Source organism: Equus przewalskii, chromosome 32 (assembly GCF_037783145.1).
Source record: "Equus przewalskii isolate Varuska chromosome 32, EquPr2, whole genome shotgun sequence".
NCBI classification, from domain to species: domain Eukaryota; kingdom Metazoa; phylum Chordata; class Mammalia; order Perissodactyla; family Equidae; genus Equus; species Equus przewalskii.
This window is the reverse complement of record NC_091862.1, coordinates 21,984,508-22,003,862: the sequence shown is the minus strand read 5'-3', so window position 1 is coordinate 22,003,862 and position 19,355 is coordinate 21,984,508. Positions and strand designations below refer to the sequence as shown.

Sequence of the window (19,355 nt, the reverse complement as noted above, 5' to 3'; positions counted from 1 at the left end):
CACAAACCTCAATACCGAAAGCATTATGGGCCTGAAACAGCTCTTAGGAGAAGTCAGGGTGGGGGGATATTACAAAGGTCGTCCAGGGCGGATTTCAGCGTCTGGCAATGAACCCCGGCCCCGCGCACACGGCCCCCTCCACCCCGGAACCACACTGCCCAGAACCCTCCCTGGATCCCCCCCATCGATCCCAAGCAGTCCACACCAAGAGACTGAAAAATTTCTGAACTTTATGGAGAAAGTAACAACGACAATCAACTAGCCAAAAACGGGCCTCCGAACTCCGTCTCCCTCCAGTGCCGCCTCCCCCGACGCCGGCTGGCTTTAGGGTCTCTCCAGGGTCACAGTTCCCAGCGGTGCTGACGGTCTCCCAGCGCTGTGCGCGGCAGGGTTCGCACGAAGGCAGGCCGGGCGGGCCGCCCCGGGTCGGCGCTTCCGCACAAGGAGGGCCCGCGGAGCGCGAAACGCGGAGAACCGGTCCACTCGGGGCGGGGGCGCGCGGGAACGGCGGCGAGCGGGGGCAAGGCGGGCAGGGATGCTCCGCACGGCGGCGACACGGCGGGGCCTCAGTTCTCCTCGGGCTTGTCGGCCGGCGGGCCGCAGGGCTGCAGCATCTTCTCCATCAGGTTGAAGCGGACTCGCGCTTTGCTCTCGTTCTCCGCAATGGCGAAGTAGTTGAGAAGGTCGAAGTGGCCCATGTAGGAGCAGTAGGAGTCGCGGTGCTGGTTCACCAGCCACTCCCACTTGGTGGTGTCGGCGTGGCCCGTGCCGATGTACTTGGACTGCAGGTGCTCCAGCTGGCTGTGGATGGTGTAGCGGTCCGTCATCGCGCCGCTTCCCCTCTGACCCCGGGTCGGAAGCCGCGGACGAGCGAGAGCGGGTCTAGCGGTAGCGGTTCACGCCGGAAAGGACGAGCCCACCGAACCTCTAGGCGCGCGCAGTCGCAGCCGGATGGCGTCACAGCGACGGAGCTGCGCGGACTCGCCGGCCTAGGGCTGAGAGGCGGAAGCGGAAGTGTTTTCTGTCACGGAATTGGAGTTGCCTAGGCGACGCTGCAAGTCGGGCCGCCCCTATAGAGAGCCCCGCCCCCTCCGCGGAGCGTTGCATGATGGTCTATTTGGCGGCTCTTTTCCTGACGGGGAGCTTTGCATGCTGGGACTTGTGGTTTCCGAGGGTTCGTGCACAGGGGCTGCCGGGACCCGTCGCCGCGGTTTAGGAGGCTGTGGGCGGCCTGATGGAGGGCGGGGTCTTGGTGGCGGGGAGCTTCTTTGGGGCTGAGGCGAAATGGGAACCTCAAGTAGGACAAGGCTACAGGCAACTGGGAAGATGGAGTCTCGGTGTAATTCTGCTTTCGAGCTGTCGTGGCAGCGCGGTAGCCCCTTCGCACCCAGGGGAACGGTGTGTCCCTTAGAAGTTGCATGGAGTGGAAGTTAATTCGGCGCTAGCAGGGCCGCGTTTCCTGCCTGGCGACTAAGGTACAGCACCAGTTCGACACGTGCCGGGCCCCACGTCCCGCTCCTTCCCCTGGAGCCGCCGCCGCTGCTCATGATGCTCCTGAGCTCTCCGTGCACCGCCCGCGCTCCCGCCGTCGGTCCCGCGCCGCTGCGGTCCTGCGTCCCAGCTGTGCCCTCTGCTTCCAAGGCCTTTGCCCCTTGGCAAACACCTTCCCTCTAAGTCAGCTCCAAAGCATCTCCTTGAAATCGGCTTTGGCTACTCTAGACGTAAATTCTTCTCCCTCTTTGCATCTTGTACATCTCTTGGCTTGCCGATGGCAGTCTTCTCTGTGTGTCTTCACATGGTTTTCCCTCAGCGTGCCTGTGTGCTAATCTCCTCTTCTTAGGAAGACACCGGTCACAGTGGACTAGGGCCCGCCCATGTGACCTCATTTTATCTTAATCACCTCTTTAAAGGTCCCATCTCCAATGCAGTCACATTCTGTGCTACTGATGATTGAGAGGGGGAGTTCCCCGCATATAAATGTGTGGGGAACACAATTCAGCCATAAGTTTTACACAGTGAGGTGGAATATAGAAGAGAACTTGTTTCATTTTACGTATTTGTAAATTTAATTAACTGGATTTATGAAAATAAGTACATGAAAGGTTTTGATTGTTAAATCAGACAATTGCAATATTTACAAGGAAATGAAGTGTATTACATTACACTAATAAGTATGATTTAAAATGTTTAAAAGTTAAAATTTGGAGTGGAACTAAATTTTATCCAAAGCCCCCTTAAAAGTGTTTGTGAAAATTTGCTAGATTTATTGTTTACGATTTTTAGCTGAACTTAAAAGCTTAAGGGAAAAGGCAGTTTTTCAAATTATAACTTTAATAAATTGAACATTCACTTTTAAAACCTAGGTAAATCTCTGAATCATACTTCTACATTCCCAAAAATGACCGTCGAAGGTAATGAAAAAACCCTCCCATTTAAGCTCAGCTTGCAAATAGCACAAAGACCCTGCTGTAATTTCAATTGTAGTTACATTGAATTTATAGGTTTATTTGGGGAGATTGCCATGTTAACTATATTGAGCTTTCTCATGTATGCACGTAGTATATATTTCCATTTCTGTCTACTTTTTTGACTTTAAAATTTGTATAATTGTCTCCATATGGGTCTTTCACATCTTCTGCTAGATTTATTCCTGGATATCTGCTATGTATACTTGAAAATGTTCCTTATGAGTCTTAAATTGTGACCTAGGAGGGAGTATCACAATTTCATACACTTGTTGCCAATAGAGAATTTGGGTCTGGAAACAGTGACCTTGTTGGCAAGACATGCCAGGGGAGCTGTTACTATTTCATGCCCCAAGATATCACCTCAAGAGGATCCTGCCTGTCAGGTTGCTTCAATGTCTATCTGACAATTTGGCCTTTAAGTAAGGAAAATATGCAAGAAAAGATTCCATTGGAAAAAGATACAGAATTAAAAATGTATAAAGGAAAGAAAATTTTATATTTTTAGACAGAAAGTTATATTTAGTCTATTTTTTAAGTCAAGACATGCAAGGCACCATTTTTCTCTTTTTCTTTAGTGGTCTTGTGTTGCAGGCTTTAAAGTTTTTTTTTAAAAGTCATTTGATATTTTTAATACTCAAGGCATCGTTCAAAAAGAAGAAAGGATACAAAGGAATGCAATTTCCGACATCTGCCCGTTTCCCAGCCCATCCTCAATAAGTAACCATGCTGTGTGTATTTTGTGTTTCGTTCCAGAGACTTTTTTTTTTTTAAAGATTTTATTTTTTCCTTTTCCTCCCCAAAGCCCCCCAGTACATAGTTGTGTATTCTTCGTTGTGGGTTCTTCTAGTTGTGGCATGTGGGACGCTGCCTCAGCGTGGTCTGATGAGCAGTGCCGTGTCCGCGCCCAGGATTCGAACTAACGAAACACTGGGCCGCCTGCAGCGGAGCGCGCGAACTTAACCACTCGGCCACGGGGCCAGCCCCCGTTCCAGAGACTTTTTTAATGGATGTATAAGCAAACACAAATATATATGATACTTTATCCTTTTTAAAATTCAGATAGTAGCAAAATGTTCACCATGGTTCTCTACTTTGATTTTTTGTTTGTTTTCTGTTTTATTTTCTTTCACATATAATGGAGATCATTCCGTATGAGTACACAAAGAACTTCCTCATTCTTTTTTTTGGGTCCTGTTTTACAGCTGCATAATATTCCATTGCACGGGTGTAGCATACTCTAAGTCACCACGCTCTTACTGATTGTCAAATGTCTTGTGTATCCAGAAATTATACTTCAATTTTATTACTATTGCAGAAAAAATATGAACTTCAAGTTGATATGAACTGAAGTCACATTCCTTTGGTGGAAAATTATTTTAGATCCCATTTTTGTCTGTAAGCAAGTTTTAAAATAGCAACAGGATTTTCTAAATGTACAGGTGTTGATACCATGTTTCCCACTAGGGGTCGCCAAAACAGTATTTAATACCAACGAACAGACCAGCAGTTGAGAACGCTTAATAAATTAGGCACCTTGAGTTTCTCAACCTCTGTAAGCAGAAAAGGTACCTTGTGACTGAAATGAAGAAAAAACTTTGATTTTCTGTATTTTTAAAGGCAACTAAGACTTTGATAATTTAGGAGAGAAGCAAGCAATCCTTCTCTTATCATCATACAGATTCTACTTTGGGGCTTTAAATTTAGTTGGATTAAGCAGTGATGTGGAATTTAGGTGATATGGAATTTAGCGAATTTTTGAAAAGAAGTTTGCTAGACATGATCTTGTGTTTCTGTGGTTAAAAATGTCTTCAGCCTTACCTTTTCTTTTCCATCCATCATGGGTTTCATGTATCTGAGCAGATCTAGAACTCTCAATATTTGGAAGTTTTTGCCTCTAATTGCACATATACTTCAAAAGGATAAAGTGTTCTGTACCTTTTTTATAATCTCTCCTGGGGCAGATATGATTTTCATAGGCATGCATTCTATGACTCTTCCTTCAAGATTTAATAGGCTGGTCCCTCTTTGTTCTTTAGTTATAATATTAAATCACAAGCTGGTGCAATTTTTGAGCAAAGATTTCTCATAGGAGAAATTTCACAAAGGAATTTTGCAGTATTATATACATGTTCCATTCATTGCAATAATTAAATCTTGCAGCACTAAGATTAATGATTGACATATCATAGGTACTAGATTAGTATTTATTGAATAAATGAATGAATGTTCATGACAGCATCTTGAGTGACAGCAAAGGATTGGAAACATATTCAGTGCCAACAATAAAGGAATAATTATGTAAATTATGGTGTAATCTGGATACAAATGGCATATCTTACTTGAATGTAAATTCCTTTGAAGTATGTAACTTTTTGACCATTATGTTAGCATAATGACTTAACCATCATCAGTGCTCAGTAAATATTTGTTGAATTAGAATATCATTCTCACACTGGGTTAGGCAGAGAGATACCCAAAATCTCAAAGCATCCCTCAGTAGTTGGGACTAGTCATATCAAAGTCACGACCACCTTTTACTCTAAGCCTAAGAGATAGGGATTTGGAGGGAACACTATTTTCTATGAAGTTAATGTCAGAGAAAAAGACCCGAGACAAAGCTTTACAAAATTTTGAATATACTAAATTTTAGTTGTTTTAGAGTTGCTTCAATGAGTTATCTGAAAGGATCGCAAGGAACAGTTTTTCATAGCTGAGCCAGTGCAACGGGGGTCCTTGAACATCAGTAATCACAAATTAGAAAACGGACTCTAACAACAAGAAGTGAAATGGATGAGCCTGACCTTCTATGCAACCTTCCAGGGATCCGCTTAAACATGTGATTCATTATAGCCTGCTGGTGGAAGCCATAGGTGAGCCTGGAGGAAAGGCACTGACTTATAGCTTTCCCTTAATGTGAATTTGAGCGAGTGTGAGATTTGTCCAGTTCCTAGGGAATGTTTAATGTCTGGGTTTTAAATCAACACAGGGAAGCTGTTTCATCTTGACTTTTTAGAACAGGTATGTGTATAGAAGAGAAGCCCTGACATCCTTATCAAAGTATCGTTTCTTTCACTTTTCCAACTTGCTTTCGTAAAACAGAACCATGTTTCAAATTCTATGTGTATATTTTTGTGATTTTATTCATTTGTATTGTATCTCCTTCACGTGTCACCTATGAGTGTTTCCTAACTTAGAGATCCCCAAAGGATCTGTAAAGAAAACGACACAGAAGCAAGCCTAATATTTTTAATGCTATTCACTTGTTTATGGTAGTTTAATGCCAAAAAGGAATTTGGGGGTGGAACATATCGGCACACACAGCTGTGGCGAAGCACCAATGGTGATATTTCACCGCCTGTTTTTTCCACATTTTCTTCAGCTTATGTAAAACACTGTGCAAATGCAGTTTCAAGTCTCCCCACGTCCACCTGGATATCTGGCTCAAGTCTCTCTTATAAGAAATTCTAGCATTACGCCTAAGGACTGCCTTAATCATAAGTTTCAGTGAGTTAACTGCTTTAGTTGTTTGAGGAACTGATTCTTTTTCTGGAGAGATATAAAAATATTTCCCATCACATAGTGAGGCCCTCAAGATAGCAAAATGCTGTTGGCACACCCTTTCATTTCTACTTTTGTGTCCCTTGATTGGCTGGGGAAATCTTTATATTTGGCTTAGTAGTTTTACTTAAACAGGTCAGAAAAGCACCTGCAGTTCTGTCTTTGTTTTAGTGCAGTTCTGCCCCTAGGCCAAGACAAGAGTGGGCCTTGCTCTGGCCCTTACCGCAGAGGGCCCTGCTATGGCTCCCCTCCAGCTTCGCCCTCCCACGAGCTGAAAGTCCATAGGTCAAGGGGACATACCCATCCATGTTCCCTCTCCCTCAACCCCTGGCTCAAACACACACAGACTAAGCTCTGAAACACAGATTCCAGGTGTGAACAACCCCAAGCTCACTTCCAGGGCCTAGGTGTGTCCTCCCAGAGGCTGAGCTTGCTGCTCATACGCACACCCTGGGCCTGCAGAGTGCCCAAGGAATGGCTGTTGGCTGGGGTGTTTACCGTGGGAACTGAGAGGCAGGTCGAGAAATTGCAGTGAAGGGTTTGGACCTGGAGGTCCCTCTTAACCTACAGAAGATTTTTAGAAGGACTTGGGGGTCCACTTGCGGTTCAGAAAAGATTTCCCTACACTTAAAACTTCCCCCAGGCCCCAATCCAGTCTCAAATGTCGTACTGGTAAGTAATCTTGTGGTCATAAATTGTATACTTACTGAAAATGACTTGCTCTAGGTGATAACCTCAGTTCTCCTGAAATGGGACTTCTGCTCACCTCCAGTGTTAAAGCTGCTTCATTTAGAAGGTGAGTGACTTTTCACTCAGAGGAAGATTTATAATGAAATACAAAGATGATAAATCATACCATTAGTATTAATACTTCCATGTTAGGGTTAGGAATAATCTCTTTATGTATGTTATTTAAAGTGTTTGTAATACTTAAAATACTTTGGCATTTGACACTATCTGACATTCATATTGTGATTCTATTTATTTTTTTAATGTTTTTTATTGCAGTAACATTGGTTTATATTATTATATGACTATCAAGTGTACATTGTAATATATTTCCATTTCTGTGTAGATTACATCATGTTCACCACCCAAAGACTAGTTACAATCCATCAACACACCCATGTGCCTAATCACCCCTTTCACTCTCCTCCCTGCCCCCTTCCACTCTGGTAACCACCATCCAATCTCTGTTGCCATATGTTTGTCATTGTTTTTATCTTCTGCTTATGAGGGAGATCATACGGTATTTGACTTTCTCCTTCTGACTCATTTCACGTAGCATAATACCCTCAAGCTCCATCCATGTTGTCACAAATGGCCAGATTTCATCATTTTTTATGGCCGAGTAGTATTCCATTGTGTACGTATACCACATCTTCTTTATCTATTTGTCCCTTGATGGGCACCTAGATTGCTTCCAAGTCTTAGCTATTGTGAATAAGGCTGCAATTAACATAAGGGTGCATGTATCTTTATACATTTGTGTTTTCGAGTACTTTGGATAAATACCCAGCAGTAGAACAGCTGGATCATATGGTAGATCTATTCTTAATTTTCTGAGGAATCTTCATACTGTTTTCCGTAGTGGCTGCCCCAGTTTGCACTCCCACCAGCAGTGTATGAGGGTTCCCCTCTCTCCACATCCTCTTGAACACTTGTTGTTTCTTGTCTTGTTAATTATAGCCATTCTGATGGGGGTGAGGTGATATCTCACTGTAGTTTTGATTTGCATTTCCCTGATAGTTAATGATGCTGAATATCTTTTCATGCCTGTTGGCCATCTGTATATCTTCTGTGGAGAAATCTCTGTTTAGCTCTTTTGCCCATTTTTTAACTGGGTTGTTGGGTTTTTTTTGTTGACGTGTATGAGTTCTTTATATATTTTGGATATTAACCCCTTATCTGATATATGGTTTGCAGATATCTTCTCCCAGTTGTTTGGTTGTCTTTTTGTTTTGTTGATGGTTTCCTTTGCTGTGCAGAAGATTTTTAGTTTGATGTATTCCCATTTGTTTATTTTTTCTATTGTTTCCCTTGCCTGGTCAGACATGGTATTTGGAAAAATGCTAAGACTGATGTCAAAGAGGATACTGCCTATGTTTTCTTCTAGAATTTTCATGGTTTCAGGTCTTACATGCAAGTCTTTAATCCATTTTGAGTTGATTTTTGTGCATAATGTAAGATAATGGTCTACTTTCATTCTTTTGCATGTGGCTGTCCAGTTTTCCCAACACCATTTATTGAAGAGACTTTCCTTTCTCCATTGTATATTCTTGGCTCCCTTGTCGAAAATTAGTTGTTCATAGATGTTTGGGTTTATTTCTGGGCTCTTGATCCTGTTCCATTGATCTGTGTGTCTGTTTTTGTGCCAGTACCATGCTGTTTTGGTTACTATGGCTTTGTAGTATATTTTGAAATCAGGGAGTGTGATACCTCCAGCTTTGTGCTTTTTTCTCAGGATTCCTTTGGCTATTCAGGATCTTTTGTTGTTCCATATAAATTTTTAGGATTCTTTGTTCTATTTCTATGAAAAATGTTATTGGAACTTTGATAGGGATTGCATTGAATCTATAGATTGCTTTAGGAAGTATGGACATTTTAACTATGTTAATTCTTCCAAGATAAGAGCACAGAATATCTTTTCATTTCTTTGTCTCTTCTTCCATTTCTTTCAACAATGTTTTATAGTTTTTGTGTACAGATCTTTTACTTTTTTGGTTAAGTTCATTTCTAGATATTTTATTCTTTTTGTTGCAATTGTAAATGGGATTGTATTCTTAATTTCTCTTTCTGCTACTTTGTTGTTAGTGTACAGAAACGCAACTGATTTTTGTATGTTGATTTTGTAACCTGCAACTTGATTGTATTCACTTATTATTTCTAAAAGTTTTTTAGTGAATTCTTTAGGGTTTTCTAGATATAAAGTCATGTCATCTGCAAATAGTGACAGTTTCACTTCTTTTCTAATTTGAATCCCTTTTATTTCTTTTTCTTGCCTGATTCTCTAGCTAGGAGTTCCAATACTATGTTAAATAAAAATGGTGACAGTGGGCATCCTGGTCTGGTTCTTGTTCTTAGAGGGATAGCTTTCAGTTTTTCTCCGTTGAGAATATTAGCTGTGGGTTTGTCATATATGGCCTTTATTAGGTTGAGGTGTTTTCCTTCTATATCCATTTTATTTAGAGTTGTTATCATAAATGGATGCTGTATCTTGTCAAATGCTTTCTTTAAATCTATTGAGATGATCATGTGATTTTTATTGTTCATTTTGTTATTGTGGTGTATCATGCTGATTGATTTGTGGATGTTGAACCATCCCTGCATTCCTGGAATAAATCCCACTTGATCATAGCATATGATCTTTTTAATGTATTATTGTATTTGATTTGCTAGTATTTTGTTGAGGAGTTTTTCATAGATGTTCATCAGTGATATTGGCCTGTAATTTTCTTTTTTTGTGTTGTCCTTGTCCGGTTTTGGTATCAGGATAATGTTGACTTCACAGAATGAGTTAGGAAGCTGTCCCTCCTCTTCAATGTTTTGAAAGAGTTTGAGAAGGATAATTATGAAGTCTTCTTTGAAAGTTTGGTAGAATTTTCCAGGGAAGCCGTCTGATCCTGGACTTTTATTTTTGGGAGGTTATCATTACTGTTTCGATCTCCTTACTGGTAATCGGTCTATTCAAATTCTGTACTTCTTCTTGACTCAGTTTTGGAAGGTTGTATGACTGTAAGAATTTATCTAGTTCTTCTAGATTATCCTATGTTTTGGCATATAGCTTTTCATAGTATTCTCTTATGATCTTTTGTATTTCTGAGGTAATTTCTTCTCTTTCATTTCTGATTTTATTTATTTGAGCCTTCTCTCTTTTTTTTCTTAGTGAGTTTAGCTAAAGATTTGTCAATTTTGTTTATCTTTTCAAAGAACAAGCTCTTGGTTTCATTGATTTTTTCTATTTTTGTTTTTTAGTCTCTATTTCATTTATTTCTGCTTTGATTCTTATTATTTCCTTCCTTCTACTATTTTGGGCTTTGTTTGTTCTTCTTTTTCCAGTTCCTTTAGGTGCACTGTGAGATTGTTTATTTGGGATTTTTCTTGTTTGTGAGGTATCCCTGAATGGATATCAACTTCCGTCTTAGAACCGCTTTTGCCATATCCCATAAATTTTGGCATGTTGTATTTTCATTTGTCTCCAGGTATTTTTTTTTATTTCTCCTTTGATTTCTTCATTCACCCAATCATTGTTCAGTAGCTTTTTGTTTAATCTCCACATATTTGTGGCTTTTCTGATTTTCCTCCTGTAGTTGATTTCTAGTTTCATACCACTGTGGTCAGAAAAGATACTTGGTATTATTTCAATCTTCTTAAATTTATTGAGACTTGTTTTGTGGTCTAATATGTGATCAATCCTGGAGAATGTTCCATGAGCATTTGGAAAGAGTGTGTATACTGCAGTTTTTGGATGGAATGTTCTATATACGTCTACTAAGTCCATCTTGTCTAATGTGTCCTTTAAGGCCAATATTTCCTTATTGATCTTCTGTTTGGATGATCTATCCATTGGTGTAAGTGGATTATACTTACACCCTACTCTTATTGTGTTACTGTCTATTTCTCTTTTAATGTCTGTTAATAATTGATCTATATATTTAAGTGCTCCTATGTTGGGTACATAAATATTTACAAGTGTTATATCCTCTTGTTGGATTGTTCCCTTTATCATTATGTAGTGCCTGTCTCACTCTTGGTACAGTTTTTGCTTTAAAGTCTATTTTTCTGATAGAAGTATTGCTACCCCAGCTTTCTTTTCTTTGTCATTTGCATGGAGTATCTTTTTCCACCCTTTCACTTTCAGTTTCTGAGTGTCTTTAGGTCTGAAGTGTGTCTCTTGTATGCAGCACATATATGGGTCTTGTTTTTTTTTTTTTTTTTATCCAATTGGCCACCCTATGCCTTTTGATTGGAGCATTTAGTCCGTTGACATTTAAAGTGGTTATTGATAAATATGTATTTATTGCCATTTTTGTTACTTTTTTTCTGGGTGATTTAGTAGTTATTCTCTGTTCCTTTCTTCTTCCCTTGCTTTCTTCTCTTGTGGTTTGATGGCTTTCTTTAGTAATATGTTTGATTTCTTTTCTCTTACTTGTGTGTTTATTTATTATAGGTTTCTGGTTTGTGATTACCATGAGGTTCATATATAATATTCTACATGTATAGCAATCTATATTGAGTTGATAGTCTCTTTAGTGTGACCTCTTTCTAAAAGCTCTACTCTTTTATTCTCCTCTTCCCACATTTTATGTTTTTGAAATCACATCTAATCTGTTACTTTGTTGTGTCTATCCATTATCTTCTTATCATTGAAATAGGTAATTTTAGTACTTTTGTCTTTTAACCTTCATATTATCTCTGTGGGTGGTTGATCTCCTACCTTTACTGTGTTTTTGCCTTTAACAGTGATTTTATTGCCTGTTCTTTTTTAAAACATAATTTTCTTATTCCTATTTGTAGTCTTCTCTTTCCCACTTAAATAAGTCCCTTCAGCATTTCTTGTATAACTGGTTTCTTGGTGATAAACTCCTTTAGTTTTTGCTTGTCTGGGAAACTCTTTCTCTCTCCTTCCATTCTGAACGATAACCTTGCTGGGTAGAGTATTCTTGGCTGTAAGTTTTTTCCTTTCAGCACTTTAAATATGTCATGCCACTCTCTTCTGCCTGTAGGATTTTGGCTGAGAAGTCCACTGATAGCCTTATGGGATGTTCTTTGTATGTCACTTGTTGCCTTTCTCTTGCAACTTTTAGGATTCTCTCTTTATCTTTAATTTTGACATTTTAATTGTAATGTATCTTGGTGTGGGCCTCTTTGGGTTTATCTTGTTTGGTTCTCTCTGTGCTTCCTGCACTTGGATGTCTGTTTGCTTCTGTAGGTTAGGAAAGTTCTCAGCTATTATTTCTTCAAATAGATTCTCTGCCCCTTTGTCTCTCTATTTTCTTTCTGGGACACCTATAATACAAATGTTAGTGTGCTTGATATTGTCCCAGAATTCCCTTAGACTGTTCTTTTTCTTTTTAATTCTTTTTTCTTTTATCTGTTCAGCTTGGGGATTTCCTCTAGTCTTTTGTCCAGCTCGCTGATCTGTTCTTCTGTATCATATAATCTGCTATTGGGCCCCTCTAGTGAAGTTTTCATTTCCAGTATCGTATTCTTCATTTCTGATTGGTTCTTGTTTATATTTTACCATTCTTTGTTGACATTCTCACTGTGTTCATCTATTCTTCTCCCAATATCAGTGAGCATCCTTATGAATTTTTGTTTGAACTCTTTGTCAGGTAGATTGTTTATTTCTGTTTCATTTAGTTATTTTTGTGGGGTTTTGTCCTGCTCCCTTGCTTGGAACGTATTCCTTTGCCTCCTCATATCTATGTATTAGCTGAGTCAGCTATGTCTCCTGATCTTGGAGAAGTGACCTTATGTAAGAGATGCCTTGTGAGGGCCAGCAGTGTGCATCCCTCTTGTCAACAGTCCAAATGTTCCAAGAGTGACCCCTGTGAGGGATTCTTGTGTCCTTCTGCTGTGGCAGGGTTGCTCTTACTGCTGTTACCCAGGGAGTCTAGGCTTTCTCTCCCTGGCTGGCTGTTTGTAAATTGGGTTTGGGGAGCCCCAGCACAGTTGGTTGCAAGGTCTAGTAGCACACTCCCATTGTAGTTTTTCTGTTAAATGAGTTGGCACCCAGTGTGGCTGGTTCCTAGGCTCAGGGGCTTACAGTTTCTGTAGGCCTCAGGCCTGCAGGGCTGTTGTCAGCTCTCTCAGGGTTGCAGCTGAGTGGGGCTGGCCCCAGGCATGGGAGCACCTGATTGTTTCAGGCTTTGGAAGGCAGGGACAATCCCCTTTGTGGCTGTTTGTGAAGCACAAGTCTTCTGCCACTGATAAACCCCTCCCTGCACAGGTCCACACAGACTGTCAACACAGTCCTGGACCATGCACACTTCTCGACCCCCTGGACTGTACCCAGTCACCCCACTGCAGAGGCCCCCACACGCTCAACCAATGCCCCCCACAGTTTACCTGCTCCTCACACAGGCCATGCCCCACAGAGGCAGACACACTCGCCTCCCTGCAGAGGATTGAGGAGCCCAGTATATGCAAAGTAGCCTGAGGACTTGCTGTTGGATGGGGCCAGTCCCTAGGGCGGGCTACCTGCCCTGGCTGAGCTGGATTAAATCTGGGATCTAGTGGATGTGGCAGACCCCTGGGCCTGTACAGGCCAGGGGAAGAACTCCAATGGCATCTGCCAGCTTCTGTGTCAGTGTGCCTGTACTACATCAGAATAATGGCTGCTGCTGATGTCTCAGTCTCCAGAGAGATCTCACCTCTCACCGAGATGCACCCAGAGCATATCAGGTAAATCTCTTCACCAAAGGACTGTGTACCATTCTTTCTGGTGATTTTAGGTTGCTTTCCAAAATGGGTGAATTTGTGCATGGGCCCTTTAAGAGCTGGCTTTTTTCAACTTATTTCTGATAGCTTTTCTGGGGGTATTCCCCACTGTAGTTAATAGCCAGCGATGCCAGATATTATGAGACTCATCTCAGTTGTGCAGAGTCTGAGGGATGCTTATAGCAGTACAGACCCTCGCTAAGGTCCCCCACTCCTCCAGGGAGGGCTGTGTACCTTAGGGTGGCTTCTGCTAGGCCAGCTGTGGAGTTCCATGGCTCATGAAGGTGGCTTTTGTTTCTCCAGAAGGAATTTCTGCCTCTTCCACCTCAGTCAGGACTGTCCCTTGTTGTGGGGGTTCTTTTTATCCAGTTTTCATTTCTCTCTCCGGGGTAGTTTTTCCAAGAATAGTTGTAACCTGATTGTTTTCATGGGAGGAGGTCAGTTCAGAGTCTGCCTACAGTGCCATCTTGACAAGATCTCTCTCTGTGATTCTATTTATTTAACATGTGTAACTGACTTATAATTTCAAATTAGAAGAAGTAACAATGTGAGCAAGTTTGTAAGTGGCATTCTAATACTTAAGAGAAATGGATCTACCAACTTTATAAGTTAAATTTAGATTTGTAAGAGCCTTTGAAATGCTTTGGGACGTTTTTCTTACTAGGAGCATGTGCTTTCATGGTCAGGCATTTGAAATGCTTAAAAGTAAATTGAGCATATTAAACCCATTAATGCAGTTTAAAATATCTAATGGAGGTTGCTGGATACAAAAATCAATATTTTAGAAAGTAACGGTATTTCTATATTCCAGCAACAAGAAAATAAAATGGCCCCCACACAAAGGGATACTTGATATATGACAGAGGTGTCCTGCAGGGAAGTGAGAGAAAAGACAATCTTTCCAGTAAGTGGTGCTAGGACTATTGAATGCCACGTGGAAAAAAATGAAATTGGACTCCTAATTCACACTATACAGAATAGTCAATTCCAAGTGTATATCAGATCTAATATGAGACAGATCATAAGGTTATTCCATGATTAATAGAGAAGAGTATCTTCATGACCTTGGGTTAGAGAGATGTTTCTTAAACAAGAGGCAAAATGCAGCAACCATAAAAGAGAAGATGAGCAGGGCTGAGGGAGGCTTTGAGCAGCAGGCAACACATCAAGGGCTCGAGAGGGTGGCTGGCCAGCTCCAGGGTCATGAAGCCCCCAGAAGGAGAATGGAGCAATCCTTCTGTAAGTCCAGAAGAAGCTGTTCCTTCCAGTAGGCTCCACTGAATGGCATTTAATATTTTTGGACCAACTGAAGAAACTCAGAACATACCTAACAGGACAAACCCCTCAGGAGGAGAGGAGGTGGGATCTCTGACAAATTGGTGATGGCTGAATGTACCTGGTGGGAAGACCAGTGACATGTGTGGATCCCTGATCACTGCCAATTCATCCTTGACACCCCCAAACAAGCCCAAAGATTGCGTTTTCTTATGTGAAGGAGAAGAGCCAAAATCGGACCTGAAAGCTGCAATGAGCACCTCCCCCAGAGAAGAGCTGGGTGAGGAAGGAGGGAGGTGGAGCAGGCCAGGGAGCCTGGGACCATGCCCAAGATGGACAGCCTTGAACCTGCTCTCGCCACAAAGTCCTCAACCCACATGGAGGCAAATCCAGCATCCCCTCCTACTAAGAGGAGCTACTGTTTCCCCCGAGCCAGACAAGAAACTCAGAGACAGGATGTCAAATGTAGTTTCTTTTAGTCCAAAGGAGTGGGGTCGGGAGACGGGTTGTCAAGTATCTGAAGCCAATTTCTGGGAAAACTAACAAGAGAAGGGCCAGTGGAACAAAATACAGTTCCCCATTCTTGTGGTTGGTCACAAGGCTATATCTGATATTTATCATCTCCCTCCTCCACCACACATTCTAGATTCCTCTCCCCTAGGTGGCTTTCCTGGTAGGGTGATGCAGACAATCATCTCACAGAGGTTATCTGTAGGCTTCTCTGCTATTATTGGGCTGTGGTTACTGTACTGGACCATTTACAGTTAAAACTGGGTATAAGGAAACCAAAGGACACTCTAATAGGTGACGTGAGTGCCAGAAATAACAGCTCTTTGTGATGATCAGGGTCAATTAACCCTACTGGTATGTTGAATCCTTGCTTTGCTGGCTGGTCTACCGGCACAAGGAGCCCAAAGTGACTGAGGCAGCCATGGCTTTCAGCCTAGTGGTTCTCTTACTGTGTTCCTTGGTGGAAGCATCTCCCTTCTTGGAACCAAGACCTTTAGACTCACAGAGCCTAAAGTCACGGGAATAACAAGCATAATTTCCCCAAATGGGTCACTGGGAGTGATCATGGGACCATTCTGACTTTTATTTGTTGGATCCCAGACCTAATTGTTCTACTTACTGGGGACACAGCGCCATGTAGTGGCTGATGGTTTAAGGTATATTCTGTATCCTGAAAGATAGTGCCCCATCCTTTGCAGGGTATTGTCCCCAAGCCAGTGCCTTAGCTGTACCTTCAAGAGGCTATTGCACTGCTCTTTCAGGCTGGTAGTTTCTGGATGGTGCATGATCTAATCACACTGCCCAACAATCTACTTCCTTTGCTACAAAGAAGGTGCCTCCGTGCTACAAAGATGATGTTAGGTGCGATCCCATGCCAGGATATCATATGTCTTATGAGCCTTGACACAGTGATGATGGCTGAGGCATTATAGGCAGGAAAGGCAAATTCATATCTAGAATAAGGTCGATCCCATTCAAGATAAAATGTTTTCTTTTCCAGAGTTGAAGTGGATGGTATAAGCAACATGTCACTAAGTGACTGGTTGGTCACCTCAAGGAATGACACCTTAACAGGGGCTTACGATTAGTCTCTGTTGCTAGAAGGTCAGACATTCAGCAGCACTGGTAGGTAGATCAGCCTTGATGAGAGGGAGTTTATACTGTTGGACCCAAGCAGCACAGCTGCTTGTAACACAGCTGGAACCTGCTTCAGAGTCCTTCTCTCGCCCTGGGTCCAACTCAAAACTAGAGTTTTCCAAGTTATTCAATCAGTGGTTGGAGCAGCATTCCCAAGTATGGTATTCTCTGCCTCCAACACCCAAAGTGCCTATAAAGCAAGGCATAAAGTGAAATAGTGTGTCCTTTCCTTTGGAAGATGTGTCTTGGCATATTCCAGAGTGTTGACTCCTAAAAACTTTATTGAAGTGTCAAGCTACCGAACCTTCGTAGAGTTTATCTTCCACCATTTGGATTACATGTCTTACAAGACATCCAGAGTAATTGCCACTTCTTGCCCGTAAGGTCCAAACAATATGTCATCCATTTAGTGAAACAAAGTGAAGTTCTGTGGGATGTCCAGATGGCTCAGATCCCTTTGGACTATCCTGGTAGAATTAGAGAATTAACATAGCATTGGGGTAAGACCATGAGTGTATACTATTATCCATCTTGTGTGATGGCAGACTTTCTGATCTGTCTTCTGACAGGTATTGAAAAGAAAGCAGACCACATAGCTGCAAACCATGCACCAGGGGCTGTGTTAATCTGCTAGATTTAATATCCTGCATCTCATACAGCAAACGCAAGTGAGGTTGCTACTTGGATAAGTCTATAGTGGCCCAATATCATGCTCCCCAATTCGCCTGGTTTTGGTAGGTGAGAATGATGAATCAAATGGGGAATATAATGAGACCCATCACCCCTACCTACTTTAAATCACTGAAAGTGACACAGAACTCTGCCATTTCCCTCCTGAGATGTAATATTAGTTTTGATTTACACTCTTGGCTGAGGGGTGAAGGTGTAGTTTCAGGGGCTTCTACTTGCCTTTCCTGCTATAATAACTCTTACTTTACAAGTCGAGGAACTAATGTGAAGGTTTTGTGAAATCCTAATACGTCTGCTCCAATTATACATTCAGAAACTGTGGAAATGATCTCTGTGTGGATCTGTGGATCAGAGGACATGTATACCTGGCTAGAACTCCCTTAATTACTTGACCTCACATACTCCTACTCCAACAAGGGGATCAGAAGTTGCTTTGGGTCTCTGGATATTAGCATCAACACAGACACTGTATCTAACAGTCCTTAAAAGAGCCAGGTGTTCCCCTGTCTCCAGTGCATGGCTACCCAGGGTAGCCACAAGACCCTTTGGGGGAATCACTACTGTATAAACTTGCCATGGTGTTGCAGGGTCTTTCCTCATGTGGACTTGGCCTCTCTTTCAGTCGATGGAGATGTTCTGTGGCGGGTTTGAGAACTGCCTCAGGTGTGAAAAATGGGCAAGGGATAGTGACTTTCCCTCGAGGCAACTAACCACAGTCTTCTGTTCATCTACTCTTGATCTCTTTTGATTATGTATATTAACCAATATCCTTGGTGGATGCACATCTATCTTACCCCTTAGAACACCTTATTCTATTAAACACCTCCATAGATTCCCAGAAATGAGCCCCCTACCCACTCCACTGCAAACTTGCTGCCCATTATGGAAATGATAGCCATGTTGATTTTGGTGGTAAAGTGCTGCCACATAGCTTCTGCTTTTCTAGGATCCTATCATCCCCATGGCTATTAGGGATCCCAGTTCTGTAACAGCATCTCTTATCATCAACTCTGGCCTGCAGAGGAGAGCTACTACTGAGCTTCTCAATGACACCAGTGTCCCATACCGGTAATTTCCTTATTGCCTGATACATAGAGTACCCTATGCTCTGTAAATGATCGTAGTTAGCTGGTAAGTTTTCCAGGCTCATACGGTAGACCCTCTTTAGCATGCCCACTTCTCTCAGCTTTTCAATCCTTTCTGTCACAGCTTGTCTGACAGTTCTGGCATCTCTACTGGAGATATATGGACCACTGCTTTTCAAATCTTCCCAAGTCCATCCCAGTTATGTTTCAGAACCATCTCTTGGGGCCCATACAAGGATATTAAATCCTGTATCATGGGAGAGGGCCTCTATGTTGATAAACTCTCCCTTAATGAGCTTCATATTCTGCCCCCCACCTTGATCCAGCACCCTTGGATTCCCTTCCAGACAGATTCCACCTGCTCCTGCCAGTATATGTTAGTAAGACTCTGCCGTAACTTTGGTATATAAGCCCTCTCCTTCCTTAGCGGGCCCTGCACCTTCCCAGTGAGGTCATGCTGAAATTTGGCCCTAGTTGTCAGTCTGGTGAACAGGAAGGCAGATGGGTACAAATCCTAAGGAGTACAAGCATTGTCTTGTAAGGTACCTGTCTCATTTGAGGCATCTGCAAAGTCTTCAGGAGATGACTTCTATCTTCCAACAAAGAAGAGTTGCTCACTTCTACAGACTCAGAGAGTTCAGGGGAGTGTGGGGGCTCAAGGTACTCAAGTGACCCCACCCGGAAATCTCCATCCTGCGTCTTATGGTCCTATCCTTTCCTATGAGGACCCTGAGTCTGGTGCAGGAGACTTCACCAGGCTATGAATTCAGCCTTCTCTCAACTTTTGCATCTCTTCCAATTAAATCCTATGCTCTATCTCCTTCCGGCTGCAGGAGATGAAGATCTCTTTAAACGCTGCCAAGGAGGTCCTGTGACTCTCACACTTTGCTCTAAATTGCTGATTAATATTTTAGACCCTATTTTCTCTCTTCAGTGTTCCAGTGTCCTTTAATAACAGGCTGCCATGTCTATAGTTTATAGTTACTGTTTCCTCCACGATTCTCAGACTACAGAGACAGTGCACTAGCTGGTGTCTCTCTTTCCTTTCGTAGCCCATCAAATTCGCCACAGGTGACAGTCTTAGCACTCTCACGTCTACAGCATGCCAGGAGCTCCCATTACTCTCCCTCCCTACTACTAGTGATGGGGTTCTCGGTTGCCATCAGACCAGCAAGTTAATCAATGCCAG

The 19,355-nt window shown here is 42.2% G+C and overlaps 2 protein-coding genes across 2 annotated transcripts in view; one reads left to right on the top strand and one right to left on the bottom strand.

The window, feature by feature from the left end:
• Positions 1-210: 210 nt before the first annotated feature.
• On the bottom strand, positions 211-1,230 carry SF3B5 (splicing factor 3b subunit 5). Its single transcript, XM_008531686.2, has one exon. It carries the CDS (start codon positions 825-827, stop codon positions 567-569), a length of 261 nt encoding a protein of 86 aa, XP_008529908.1. The 5' UTR covers positions 828-1,230; the 3' UTR covers positions 211-566.
• Positions 1,231-1,245: 15 nt separating this feature from the next.
• STX11 (syntaxin 11) overlaps positions 1,246-19,355 on the top strand; it is an 82,372-nt gene continuing 64,262 nt past the window's right edge. The window contains exon 1 of the mRNA XM_070602768.1: positions 1,246-1,475. The gene's annotated coding sequence lies outside the window, so the exon portion shown is untranslated. The remainder of the gene's footprint in view (positions 1,476-19,355) is intronic.

Coding starts and splice junctions, on each gene's coding strand:
- SF3B5 (XM_008531686.2), bottom strand. CDS start 827: ATGACGGACCGCTACACCATCCACAGCCAGCTGGAGCACCTGCAGTCC.